The sequence below is a fragment of the Alligator mississippiensis genome, chromosome 5 (assembly GCF_030867095.1).
Source record: "Alligator mississippiensis isolate rAllMis1 chromosome 5, rAllMis1, whole genome shotgun sequence".
In the NCBI taxonomy this organism is placed as follows: domain Eukaryota; kingdom Metazoa; phylum Chordata; order Crocodylia; family Alligatoridae; genus Alligator; species Alligator mississippiensis.
The window spans coordinates 129,982,668-129,996,883 of record NC_081828.1 but is presented as its reverse complement, the minus strand read 5'-3'; the positions used below and the strand labels follow the sequence as shown (position 1 = coordinate 129,996,883).

Here is a 14,216-nt window from a genome sequence, read left to right as displayed (position 1 = left end):
GAGAGATTAAACAACTCATTATCAATTTAAATTAAATTTGAGGCAATGCAAAGACATAGAAGTTTTGAATTAGTCGTGGAAATTCTGCATCTTAGGATAATTTAAATGACCAGTTTTTTATAATTACCAGTCACACTGAAACTTGCCTAGATATTGCAATAGCTCACTTATTATAAGTGGTAAATGGAAAAGTCAATGGACTAACTATCTGTATTTCAAGAATATTGATCCAGAGGAGTCCATTAGTTAACAGATGTTGTGACTACTGGCTTTACCAGATATCATTTATCATTCAGTAAAATCTATCTCAAATTATATTCTTTTCTCTCTTTATAGGTTTTATTCCCCAGGATCTGAAGGAAGCTCAAATAACATAAGGCAAAGGGCTGTGACAAAACAAAAGTTTTTCATTGGAATCTCACTGTGTACACACATACTAAGTCAACTTCAAATTAGACAACTTAACTAAGTCAACTTAAATAAAGCCACGTTCAAGTGTACACACATATAGTTCCTTGACATGGTGGCAGTCATCTTGTCAGCTAAGTCTACTTAACTAATGCAGTTAAGTCTACTTAACTAATGCAATTCAAGATAAAGGGAGGTGTATTATTTTGCACTACATTTAAGTTGACTCTGCTCCACATATGTGTGTGCTCTAGCAGTTAAGTCAACTTTAACAAGTGAAGCTGGTTTAACTGTCAGAAAATTAGTACATGCGTACACACCCTCAAATATCATGGCTTCCCACTTATTTCATGTTCTTTCCTGCTACCTTTTTCCTTTTCATCAGACTGTATGTTGGAGGCAGGGAAGGTGCATGTGAGGCTCAAACATAAAGACTAGAGTTTGTCTTCCTTGTGGGTAGAATGAAGACAGCTCAGTTTAGGTCCACTGTGGTAGTAGGTACAGGGGGGTGAAGGAGGACATGCTGGTGTGAAAGGGTGAGAAATTACATAAGGAAAAATTGAAGTGAAATTAAAAGGTCTACTTTAATTCAGATGGCCCACCAAGCTACAGTGATTCAGGCATGCCAGTTTCTATAGCCAGTGCATGCAAGAGAGTGATATGGCTAGCATGAGATGTAGATGTCCAACTCTCCGTGTTCAACAACAAACTTACCCATTACTTCTAGACTGACTCGGGCAGCCTTTGACACAAACCTGGGGCAGGGCCTGAACTCAGACTAGTAAAGCCTCCATACTCACAGAAGAGATTAGTAATTAATAAATTGTAAGAGCGGGAATATATTGTGATGACTATACATTACTGATTTTATTTTTCTGAATAGACACCAAAGGAGATCTACCTTTAAAAAAAAACAGACTGCAAAGAAAACACAATGAAAGATAAACTTTAGAAGAAAGATGAGCAGTATAAAATCACTTCTGCCTTTGCCAGTACCTGTGCCAAGTTCCATAGTAACATTTCTGGCAAATTGCAGACCCTGGGGACTGAACTATTTATCTATAGACCCAATACATCTGCCATGCAATATCTTCACGCTATCTTATGAGTGTGACCATAAAAATATTTACAATGTTATGAAATAGTTTCATTGCTTTGCATATATGTTTCTGAACACTACTTAGTGGGGGTATGGGGGAGGAATGGCCTTATGCAATAGAAAACACATGTCTGAGAAGTCACAGAGTCATTAAGGACCATGGAGAACATTTTTAATTGAGCTCTTTCTCAAGTTTCTATTATCATTCTTCATTCCGTGTGTTGCATATCTCTGTGGCAGAAGAAGAATAGACAGCATGGCTAAGTATGGACAGTCAACATGTCTGAGGCTAAATAGATTCAATGTTCACAAGTTAGTCTAAGCAGCATATATAGATTTAACTGATAATCAAGTGAACAGACATTCACTTTTGATTCTGGAAATGCAGCCACATGCCTGCAGTTGCCCAGGCCAGAAGCCAAGTTTAAAATAAGTTGGTGGGGGGGTGGGAGTTAATGTCTACAAGCAGATTTAATTCTGATACTATACCCATCCAGGTTTATCTTAAACCAGTTTTGGCAATTTGAAAGTGGTTTATGTGACTGAACTTCTGTTGCGTTACAGATTTGAACCAGTTCCTAATCATTTATACTGGTTTATATGTAATTTGTGTTCCTAGCCCAAATGTACTTCATAAATTCCACTGACTTAATACAAAAGACTGTGCTAGTACTACAGAAGGCTTTCTCCCATAAAAGAATCTGGAAAAGCTCAATGACTTTGCTCCATTTATACCTACTTTATGACTGATTTGAGATGACCTGTGCTACCACTGAAGAAGTGATTGAAGTTGTCTCTTCCCTTGTTTGTAAGCTATCTTGTTAGAAACAGACATTATATAAAAATTAACAGGAAAATATTTATGATCATTCAGGATTTTGTAACAGAATCTTGAATTTTTAGACTGATAGACAATCAGAGCTATATAAATGTTGGGAGGAAAACTGAAATTTCAGACTCACTTAAAAGGGACGTGAGGAATCTATATAAATAGGAGGGAGCCGGTTGTTATTTACTCATAGTTGTGTGGTTACTTTGGATTCTGAAATATTTTAATGACTTGTGTCTTGTTCTCTTTATTCTGTATTTCAAATACATGTTCCATTGCCTTAGGGAGATTATTTTCCTTTTCTAAATCTTCATTTTTTGTGACAGTAGAAACTTCCAGTTTTTAACAGCTGGCCCCCATTAACTATCATTTCATGAAGGAAAAATCCCACCTTGACATAAAAACACTGGGAAGCATTCTGGTTGCTGGGAAGTTTCCATTCCATAGAAGCAACCTGATCTAATTAACAAAGGGGACTGAAAGCAAGGGCAAAAGGTTTAAAGTTACATATATTCTGCAGTCATTCACTCTCTCCATTCCCAACTATGGAAGATGGGTTGTCAGGCCAGCAGAAGCTGCTCTGGTCTAACAGGTCTTTCAAAATGGTAGGTTTATCCTATCGTCTCCCATGGGGCTTCCCCTGCACAAGGGCAAGTTTTGTGAGCCAGGCAATATGCACAAGAAGTTTCCCCTCAGAGAGCTGAAGAATATATTTCATTTAGGTTTGTTAAGTGAACAGATCAGTCTTCTATTCAGAACTGTTCAGCGCACCCATATTTTATCACACTAAAAATTCTACACTACATAAACTTCAGGGAACATTATTAAAGTTGCAGAATTCAAGGACTCTAAAGTTAGGAAATTATAGCATTAAGGTCTTATATGCAATCTTAATTTGGCCTCAACATGTTTATGCATTATGCTATATATTTTTAATTACTGCTATATATTTTTAATTACATGATTGATCACATACCGTATTTTCCATAAAACTCCTACCCCATTCCATGCACTGGATAAGATTTTATTCAAAAAAACTTTTCAACTTCATTGTTCAGTGGGCAGATCACGGTCTTATTCTTGCAAACTATTCAAACTATGCAATGAAGGCAGAATTACTAATTCCATTACAGGCTTCTCTATAATTCTTACCATGATCTATGTTCATGATCCCCTATGAGATTAGGACAGGGTACTATCCCCATGTTGCACATGGGAAACTGAGACACACTTTCAACAGAGGCTAAGGAGAATTGCGCTTCCAATTCGTAAATACTATGTACACTAGGAACTGCACTTTCAGTCCACCTAGGCATCTTAATTTAGACGTCCAAAAATCACTTCAAATTTTTTACCATAATCTGTGTACTATATCTGATCTGTGGGGTGACGCTTGCAGTCTGGTCACAGAGACTGCATGGTGAAAGTGCATGCTTAGCATGTCTGAGAATGTAAAGGCCAAATGTCAACCAGCCCCCAATCATGCGCAAACAGTGATTTTTTTTCAGATGCTTATAAACTTAAAATCAGAGACTATTTTCACAGGCAGCAAAAGACCATTCTGACACTAAGATGACTCCCCCAACAAATATTGAATCCTGGCTCGAAGGCACAGGGGTCCTAACATTTCTCACCAGAACCATCCTATTCTATTCATGTTCACTCTAACATGAACAAAACATGTTTCCCCTCACTTCATTCTCAGAAATGGTGGAATCATGTTGCATAAAAAAAAAAAAAATCAGCTTGAATCATACTCCCTACATAGAAAATGTCTGAATGGTTTAGCATTTGGCAGACTTAAAGCAGTTGAAAACAGTCTTCTAGTGGGAAGTGTCAGGCAATCTTAACTATTGGCAAAGATACAGAGCCTGCCTATATTACTACACAGCTGTTATCAGACATGTATTGCAACATCCAGACTTGAATTCAAGTTTTAGGGCCGACTACTCCACATCCTACTGAAATCAGTAGGAATTAAAAATGTTCAACAGACCATCTCCCCTGACTCCTCCTCTCCCCTTACCCCCGCAAAATAAAATCAGGCTTTTGTAAAGTTTAAATTCTTTTCCTGTTACTTACTGGACTGAGGTTCTGTAATATACCCTGAATTTATCATACACTACATTGCTTTCATTTTGCCATGTTCTTATTAAGTATATAAGAAAAAACAGAATTGCTTCAGTTGAGCTGAACAGTATTATAATTACTTGCACAGCTGAAGGAATTAAGGGTATTTATATTTTATTTAATTAAGATAACCTCACAAGGTCAATAGATAAGCTATACAAGTGAAACAGTGTCAGAGCTAAGTAATAAAGGACTAAATAGATTGAAATGAAATGCTGGATGCCAAGTTATTTAATGCCACACTGATATTTTCAAAGCATATCAATGACAGCTATCACCACCTGTAACTGCCTGTTTCATCCCTTTAACAATCAGGTTCTTTCAACTCATACAATACTGCTCCCACTAACTATTTTTTTTCAGTGCTCTATTTGAATAAAGATCTGAATTATCTCTAAGTATTTTCCCCAGAGTAACAGCACACGTGGTAACAATGTGCCACATCTCAAAAAGTACTAAAAGAGAGATTAATTCAAAACCGATTGCACTGTGTTTACTTGCATAACTGCAGAGCCAAGTCCTGAATAGACACATGAGTAAGCTATTACCTGAAATCAGGCACTTAGAGGATTCAAATATTTGCATGGTTCCTGAGATTCCTTTAAATAGAGGTATTTCAATAAAATATTTGGAGCTAAAAAGCTGCTGTTTGAAATTATGACAGTTTTTCTCTTTAAAATTTTGCACTTACTTCTATTTTTCCATTTTATTTTGCGCATGTGTCAGTGCTATGGTCAGTGGGACCTTTTTTGTTTGAAAGTTGCTTTCACTTATTTCATGTACTAACATGAGCATATGATACACTGTTATCTTCTGTGGCAGGTTGTGCATGTGCACATGGACGTCCCATACAACAGACTATTTAGAGTGCATTTACCAGTAACCATAGCTGCAAAGCTGAAACCAAAAGGACAAGCACAGAGAGAACAAAGAGGGAAAAGGAGGCATAAGTATCTGTATATTGTTTCTCTCCTATCTTCTAAACATCAGGGCTAGGGACAGAAGTTACACATAAACTGGTTTAAGTGATCAGAAACTGGCTTAAACCTGTAACAGAACAGAAGTTCAGTGCACATAAACCAGTTTCAAAATGGCCAAAACTGGTTTAAGATAAACGTGATTGAATGTAGTATTACACTTAACTGATTTAAGTCAAAGCAGTTTATAGAACTTTTGTCCCAGATCCCTTCCCCGTTCAAGTTAAATCACAGTCCCCCAACACCCCAGGATGCTTTGCAGCCCTAGGATGGGCTGTGCAGTCTGCTTGAGGACAACAGGGTTGGCCCTGCCCCTCTGCTGTCTAACTGGAGCAGTGAGGAGTGGCTGACAAGGGGGTGAGGGTGGGAAACCTGGCTGGGGACACAGCCCAGTCCACCTGGCAGGGGTGGAGCAGTCCATCAGGCATTCCCACCCCAACTTGCTGGTTGAGTGGTTGGGGGGGTAGCCAGATGCCGGCCCTGGGGGCAGCCTGAGGTAAAGGGCAGGGGGGAGAGGAGGGAGATTAAACCCCCATCCCTCCCTCTCCTCTCCTACTGGCATGGGACTCCAGCTGGGGTCTGCCAGGCAGGGGCACAGCACCGGGTCTGCCAGGCAGGTCTGCCAGGCAGGGGCACAGCACCATGGCCAGCCCTAGCAGCAGCCTGAAGCAAAGGGGGAGAAAGGGGAAAGAAGAGGGAATTAAACCCCCTTTCCTCCCCTTCCACCTCAGGCTGCCACCAGGGCCAGCATCTGGCTACACCTGCTGCTGCTTGAGTGGCAAAGTGGAGAGGAATGCCTGGCAGGATCTGCTTCCCCCCCAACTGTGGACCGTGCAGGCCAGGGTCAGGGTTTAAATCCCTCCCCAATCAGCCTGCTGGGGCCTGGCCATGTCTTTCTTCAGCTCAGCTTCCCTTCAGCCTTCTGGCCCTTGCCTAAGGGAAGGGAGGGCTCAATCTAGTGCCCCCCAGCTTCTAGCCTGAGCCACTTCAGGTCTGTGGCTGCACTTCTGGAATCAAAAGTGAATGTCTATTCACTTGCTTCTTGGTTAAAGCTACACAGGTTAGACTAATCTACAAAGATTGAATTGATTCAGGCTCAAGCTTTATGAATGTCTGTACTTAGCCCAGTGGGACAGAAAAGAGTCTATGTATGAACTCTTCAAGGTGTTTTGTTTGTTTTAAGGATGCATAAATTAAAGGATTAAAGGATTAATTAAATGTGTTTGTTTTAAGGATGCATACTTTTGTCAGAACCCTGCATTTTTCTAAACTTAAAGAACATAATAGGTCCTCTTTAGTGTTTTTCATTGTATTATTACAATGTATTTTTAGTGCAGCCACCACATTTTGTAATATAAGGTATGACATGCAAACCATTTCCTGACATGCAGGGTAAAAGGAGGTGGGGCTTTAGTTGCATCCACTGCTCTGGGATAATTATCCACTGCACATTCTTATCCCGTGGTTAGTGTAAGCCAAGCCACAACCATTTCAATTTCAGTGAAAAGGGGGTCAAAACACATTGCTGCCATTTTTTGTCTTATTTTGCAGCTTATGTATGTACTAATGATTATTTTAAAAATCTTAATGAATGGACAAGTTCAGTGGGAGGTGATCATTTTCATCTTGATAAGTAAACAAAAACCATACAACTATACAACTATCCAATAGGCAGTGAACTCGGTGAGTGGCAACACACACAATCTTATGGTGCACAAAATAAGGAAAAATATACAAGACTTATGTATCACGTAGATCTCATTTGAATACTATTTGGAGAGCTTTGAGTAGAGTTCAGTGGCACATGGCCTGTCCACAGTTGCTTTAAAGGGCCAAGTTTCACTCAGGCAGATAAAATCCAATCAAGTAAGTACTGCTTAAAAAGGTTTTGAGAGTTTTGTACCTCTGTCTGTCTTCAAGGTGACTGGGGATACAAAGCAGACCATACCAAAGCATACCAAAGCTGGTATTCAGCACTTTAAAAGTTCTGGCTATTTGCAACCAGTCATAGAACAGAATGTTGCTTAAGTCTAAAAAAACTATAAGAAAATTGAAAAAAATGGGATCTGAAAATCTGAGAGATTTTCTGGCTTCTGACTAGTTTTTTACACTGCACGATCCCCTTCAAATAATTATATAAAGAAATACCTAGTCTTCACTTAGTCAAGGCTAACTGGATATGAAAAGGATCGATGACTTAAGTATTTATTAAATATATTGAGCTCCTGGTATTGCAGTGATTAATTTGCATCACAGCTCAGTGGTTCAGACACAATTACTAACTTGGGACTAATGAAATTAAAGTTGCATCAACATCTGTGCAACTTCCAAATTTGAGGAAAATTATAACAATCTACTGTAGCTTTTAAGGTATTTGAGTCAACCCAGTTAACTATGTAATTCATGCAAGATTGTTTTTGTCATCTCCAATTACAAACTGAATATAGTTCCAGTACTACAGTGACTCTACTACTCCTCAAATTTTTTTGCATTAAATGACTAACTGATAGATCTGGCTTCAACAAGTAATTCTTTTAGACTGTAAAGTGTTTAAAATGAGATATTCTGCTGCCTCCCCATATTAAAAGGGGTGCTGAGTAGTTTATGTTCACCCTGACATAATTAATAATAATACTCCCAAAAGAGAAACATAGTAAACAAAGTGCAAAAGCAGACAGAATACCATTACCCTGATGGATTTGGAGATATCTGAAGATATAGATCATTTGGATTACTGTGGGAAAGATAGAGAAAGAGAGAGAGAAAACCCCACAATTAACATATACATAGAGGAAACTCAGGCTGAAGTCTGAAGTTAAATAATAGGGCTGTGTGAAATGTCAGCGGCCGTTTCATTTTGTTTCGGATTCAGACATTTTGACAGTTGAAACACCAAATCCTAAATGAAACACCAGGCTCCAAAACAGCTCTGAAATGATACAGGCCATCCAAAACATTTTGGGAATTATCCAAAATGATTAGGATGTTTCCAAAACATTTCAGATCTGTTTCGAAGGCAGGCTTGCAGTGAAAGAGGGAGAGGGAGAGGGAGAGGGAGGGGGAGGGGGAAGGACTGCTCTGATATTGATATCTGTAGCTGGTAGCCAGTGACAACAATCTGTCCCTGAGGTCCCTTCCAAACGGGGGGCTGGGGAATCGAACAGGGGGCTAAAGAATTGAACAAAAATGCTGGGGGAATGTTCACATCCCTGAACATTCCCCCAGTTCCCAGTTTGATTCCCCAGCTCCCTGATCCTTTCCCTAGCTCTCTGATCACTTCCCCCAGCTCTTCCTGTGGGGGTGCAGACCCCTGGATATGGGATGACAGCAGAATGCCGCTGCTGGCTGCAGATGGTGGTGGCTCTGGGCTATTTCCCCAGCTGGAAACAGCAGCCTGCTGAAACCTGGCGCACAGATCTAGGGGCCATGCCCCCCAGGAAGAACGGGGGGAATGATCAGAGAGCTGGCGACTTGAACCAGGGGAGCTCCGGCTGACAGGTGGATCTGCCCCAGCTCACAGGCAGCATGCGGTAGCCTGCCAAGCCACAGTGCACCTGCACCATGGTGGAGTGGCAATGCCCACTGCCCCCTGTGGCCCTGTGCTGTGCAGGGGGCTCTGCCACAAGCCTTCATAGGCTTCAATCACTGCTGCCAGAGCCGATAAGTGAGGAGCTTTTTTTTTAAAGCTCCGCACTTACCAGCTGCAGACCATGCAAATGATAGCAGGCTGCTGCTGCCAGCCAGGGCCAGCACCAGCACCTGAGTCTGCCTGGCATAGCCCACACCAAGCACCAGGAAGAACCCAGTGCTGGCACTGGCCTCAGTCGATAGCACCAGGCTGCTGTCATCCCACATGCAGATCTTTGGGGCCGCACCCCACAGAAGGGCTGCAGGGCTGTGTCAAACTCCTCCCAGGGGGAGTGGCACTCTGGATCTGCATGCGGGATGACAGCATGCTGCCACTGCTAGCAAGTGATACTAGTTTTGCTTTGAACAGTTTGAGGTGTAGTTTCCCAGAAACCCCAAGCGTATTTTGTTGAAACTTTGCAGGTTTCGTGGCCTTAGAAGGGGCTAGCATCCCTGCATGTTTCATCCAAATCAGGCAAGAAATTACGAAGTTATAGGCAGTTTTGTGATTCCACATTATAGCCTACAGTCAAAACACCGAAACACCATCAAAATTCCGAAACAATTCCAGCCGAAATGAAATGGGACAGTGATGCAAAACACTGAAATGATTCACTGTCCTTCCGAAATGCTGAATCTAAAACAAAATGAAACACAGCCATTTCAGACAGCCCTACGAAACACTGAAACAAAACACTGTCCCTCTGAAATGCCGAATCCAAAACTGAAACAAAATGCACCACCCTATTTCCTACCAATACACACACTAGGTTTTCTAGCTATCTTGCTACCTGAATATCTTGCTATGGTAGACAGCACTTTGAGAGACATTCAGCACTTGTTAAATAATGTTATCATCATTAGTTGTTCAGTACTTGCTGTTAGGGCTGTGCAAAGTTTCGGTCCCTGATTCGATTCGGCAGAGATTCAGCTCAGTTTGGTGACCAAATCTCTGAATCCAGATCAAATCAGAGGACCCTTATATCTCTCCAAATCGAATCAGAACCCTCCAAATAGATTCAGAGAGATTCAGAGATTCGGACATAGAGACAACTTTGAATGTTTTTTCTACAAACCTCTAGGTAGCAGGGGCTCATGAATGCTGTGATGCTGGGGTGCATGGAGTGTCCCACAGAAGCACGGGGGGCTCCCCAGTGCTCTCAGCAGCAGACCTGGAAGTGGACTAGAAGCACTTATGGTCCACTTCTGGGTCCACTGGGGAGCGCACGGGGGGCCACCCGCACCACTCCCAGCCTGGCAACTGGTGCCTCCTGGGTCTGGGAGGGGCACCCAGGGTCCCCCTGCAGCCAATTGCCAAGCCAGGGAGGCGTGGGGAGGGGGCCCCCAGCACACTCCCTGGCAGACCCAGAAGTAGACTAGAAGTACTTCCAGTCCACTTCCAGGTTCACCACTGAGTACGTGGAGGGCCCCCCTGCACTCCTGTGGGCTGCACCATGTGACCCAGCATCGCAGCATTAACAAGCCGCCTGCTACCTCAAGGTATGTAGAAAAAACTTTTAAAGCGGTGTCTGTGTCTGAATTGTTGATTCTCCAAATCAGCATTGAATCTTCAAATCTGGATTTAGCCAAATTGAATCAGGGACAATGATCCAAATCAACTAATCGAATCACTGTTCCTGATTTGGGCCAAGTCCGAATCCGAATCGAATAGGGCCCACTTTGCACACCCCTACTTGCTGGGCACAACCTCCTATATGGCCTTTTGCTCCATGGAACCATTTGTTTCACCAGTACATAGGTCCAGTCATAAAAAGCATAAATTTCAGCAGCCAAACAGCAAATACCAGCACAAAATATACACCAAGCATACAGAGATAAAGTGGGGACATGGGGAGTCAATAAAGGAACATTATAAAAAAAACTGGCAAAAAAAAATGTTGCCCCCTGTGTGATGAATCAGGATAAATGTATACAGATCACCATGGACACATAACCAAACAGGATACAAAAGACCTCTCTCACAGTTTAACTTCTGAGTTAAATGGCAAAAAAAAAAAAAAAATAGGGAATATTTTCCTAGCCTGTAGTATAATTTTTGTCTCTTCCAATCCAATACTTACAGTGGTAGTTTAAGTATATCTCTGCCCCCCAAAATGCTAAAAACACATTCCAACCAATGCCATAATGTATGGACAGATGAATCAATTATACAGTGTTTAAAACTGGGGGACTTAGCATGGTTTAAGCTGATCTGCTATAACAGTTTTCATGCAGCTTCCTATGGTAAATAAAAGCTAAATTGCAGTAACTTAAAAGTCTATTTTTTTATTCAGCAGTAAAACTGACGCATTTTGTTTCTGCCTATGATTTGCTTACTGCAGATCAGATGACACAGTAAGTCCCCCAACCCTTTTAATTTGGTGTAATTGTTTCATGAACCATTCCCAAAATGACATATATAGAAAACACATACAACCAAGATGCAAGCAACATAAAAAACTCACCCAGCAATCATTCAACATCTAGAAAATGTCCTGTTCTCTAACAACCACTTTGTAGCAAGTAAATACCGGTCCATAACTGTATTAAGTGACACATGACAGAAATACAGATCACCTGCATTCAAGCCAACAGCCCACTCAGAAAAAACTTTTTTTTTCTTCATTCAAATTCTCTACAACATTCAAAGTTGCATGGTAGCTTTTCCAGATGAAAGATCCAAGCAGGGCATCTGTTCCAGTGTCGCACACAGTATGGTGCAAAATTGCACAATGCAGTGCTGTGGGGCTCAGGACTTCACTGTCACAGTTTGTAAGTCACAGCACATCACAGAGGAGCACATTCTGAAGTGCCTTTAGGACTTAGTTCCTCCAAGGTATTAAATGCTCTCAACTTCTACTGAAGTCAGTGGGGATTAAAAGCACATGTTGATAACTTAAGAATGGTATTTAAAGGTTTTCTTTTTAGGAATTGGCTTATAGGGGTGTGTGTATATACATATATATATGTGTGTGTGTGTGTGTGTGTGCGTGCGCGTGCGTATTAGAATGGTTCAGGATAGTCAGCAGGGGTTAATTGATTTTGAAAAGCCTGGGTCATACAAGCACAGTTTCACACAGCCTTCGAAGCGGACAGGCTGTCTAACACAACAAGGCCAACAGATATACACACTGCCTGAGAAACGAGGGCATGTACCATACTGTACCATAACACGAGATAAGGTGGCACCAACTAACAAGACCCCAGAGCAGGGGCCCCAAGTCTCAGTTTTGGGGGAACAGACCAAATTAGGACAACGCCTGGAAAGACCAAATTAGTATGTGCGTATGTGATGAGCTACGTAGACATATGACAACCACAGCCACACAAAGAGACCAATCAGTTATAGCCACAGATGAAGAGTCATCAGGAGTCATCTGGGGGGAAGGAGACTACAAAAGAAGGACTTTGAAGCATCAAGGAGTCCCTCCCACTCCTCATCTCCCGCCAGGGTCCTCCTCCTCCCCGTCCTTCTGCTCCTCCCCATCCCCGTCCCCAGGAGGGGTCCCTGAGGCCACCATAGATAGAGGGCATACCACCAGCCCCTGTTATCCACACCAGTGGGTGGGAGAGCCTCCACATCCCACCTCCAAGCTGCTGACATGCTGACAACTGACACCTAAGATACAGCCTCACAGTGAAGCCTGCATCCTGGCCAGAAGTATCCTGACTCTGATGACAGCCCTAGGATTGGTAGTATAGAGAATTGCTTGATTGTTTGTATTGTTTCTTTTCTGCTATCACTGTGTATCAATAAATTTGCCTATTATTAAATGAAAAGGTCATGATCGGTCTGGGAGGGAATGGGTTCCCCCCCTGCCCAGAACAAGGCACCTGGGTCCTAAATCCAGAGCCAACACATGGTACTTTGCAGAATCAAAGTAAGGGGGAGAAACAGAATAAGGCAAGTCATGGTGACCCACCTAAAACTGTGACCTAGAGCTTCCACAGCAAAGTACACAATCAGAAAGCAAACAAATGCAAACCAAAAATAAAAGGACTCCATAGAGAGAAATGAATCACTCAGAGAACCCCCATTAGTCTTCCCTACTGCAAAGATGCAATAAGATAGCTAGATCTTTTAGCTGTAATAGGGCCTATTAAGCAACAGGATCCCAGTCTTCCTCTGGCCTCCTGCAAAGGCACATATCATTAACAAAACTAAAAGCACGCAATCAATCTTTTATTGCAGCGCACATAGTGATAGAATTTAAAACCGGCAGATCTAATTGAAGAAACGAGGGGAAAATATGTTTGAGATCAGGACCAAATTCTTCAATCTTTACTCAGGCAAAGCCCCTGCTATTACCAACAGGAGTTTGGAGTAAAAGTGCTGTCTATCCTTCATAAAGGGCAGTGGCATGGATTCCAATGATGAACAAGGAAAATCCTTCAGGCTTAAAAAGAAGGATGGCTGACTTACAAACATCTTCCCCCAGTCCTGTGTTTTACTCTTACCTCTGTGATGTTTTCTTATATTTTCTCCTGCAGGAAAGAACAAAATAAAATTGAGATAATAAGGTTCCATTTGGGTTAGAATTGCCACAAAACAAAAGTAAACAGAATCTGATACAGTCAGCTTTGCCACAAGGAAGCCTCAAGTCTGATAAGGATTTTCTTACCTGTGTTGGTTTGTTGAAATGAAGTTGTCCCCAGGTTTGATTTCAATACAAAACAAATACTAAATTCTGCTCCTACTGATAGCAATCGTTGATTGGAGTGTTTTGCCACTAGCTTCAGTGGGATCGTGAACAAGCATGGTATATACCAGTTTGCATATTGCCTTTTCTAAGGGTGGGGCAGGCTACATCCTAAAAAGGAAATTGCTAACAGAAAATCTCCTATATTTTTGTGGTAGAAGTCTTCTTATACCTTAAAGGCCAGGTTTTAAACTTCAGCCCAGCAGATGTACATAGTTTTATTTGTGTAGAATACTTATTAGTAATAATGTGGACCAGTATCTTGCCTAATATGGTTGTTTTCTGTGAAGTCCACTTAACTCTTAATGCAGAGGCTTAAGAGAGCAACTTGGCACTTAGGGCAGCAGCAATGCATGAGGTGATGGAGCAGTATTGACAGCTGCTATTTTTCTACCCCACACCCAAGTCAGCAATCAGGGCTGCTGCCCTGGTCACCCTGCCTTAGT

The 14,216-nt window shown here is 41.7% G+C and overlaps 1 protein-coding gene across 8 annotated transcripts in view; it reads right to left on the bottom strand.

Moving 5' to 3' along the window:
• The window catches only part of PDE1C (phosphodiesterase 1C), a 491,302-nt gene that overhangs the window by 275,625 nt on the left and 201,461 nt on the right, over positions 1–14,216 (bottom strand). For 3 of the 8 annotated variants that reach the window (XM_019483440.2, XM_019483439.2, XM_019483438.2), the window contains one exon: positions 13,529–13,555. The exons of the other annotated variants lie outside the window; for them this stretch is intronic. In XM_019483440.2, coding sequence (XP_019338985.1) covers positions 13,529–13,555 — 27 coding nt within the window. The remainder of the gene's footprint in view (positions 1–13,528; positions 13,556–14,216) is intronic. 8 annotated transcript variants of the gene reach the window in all.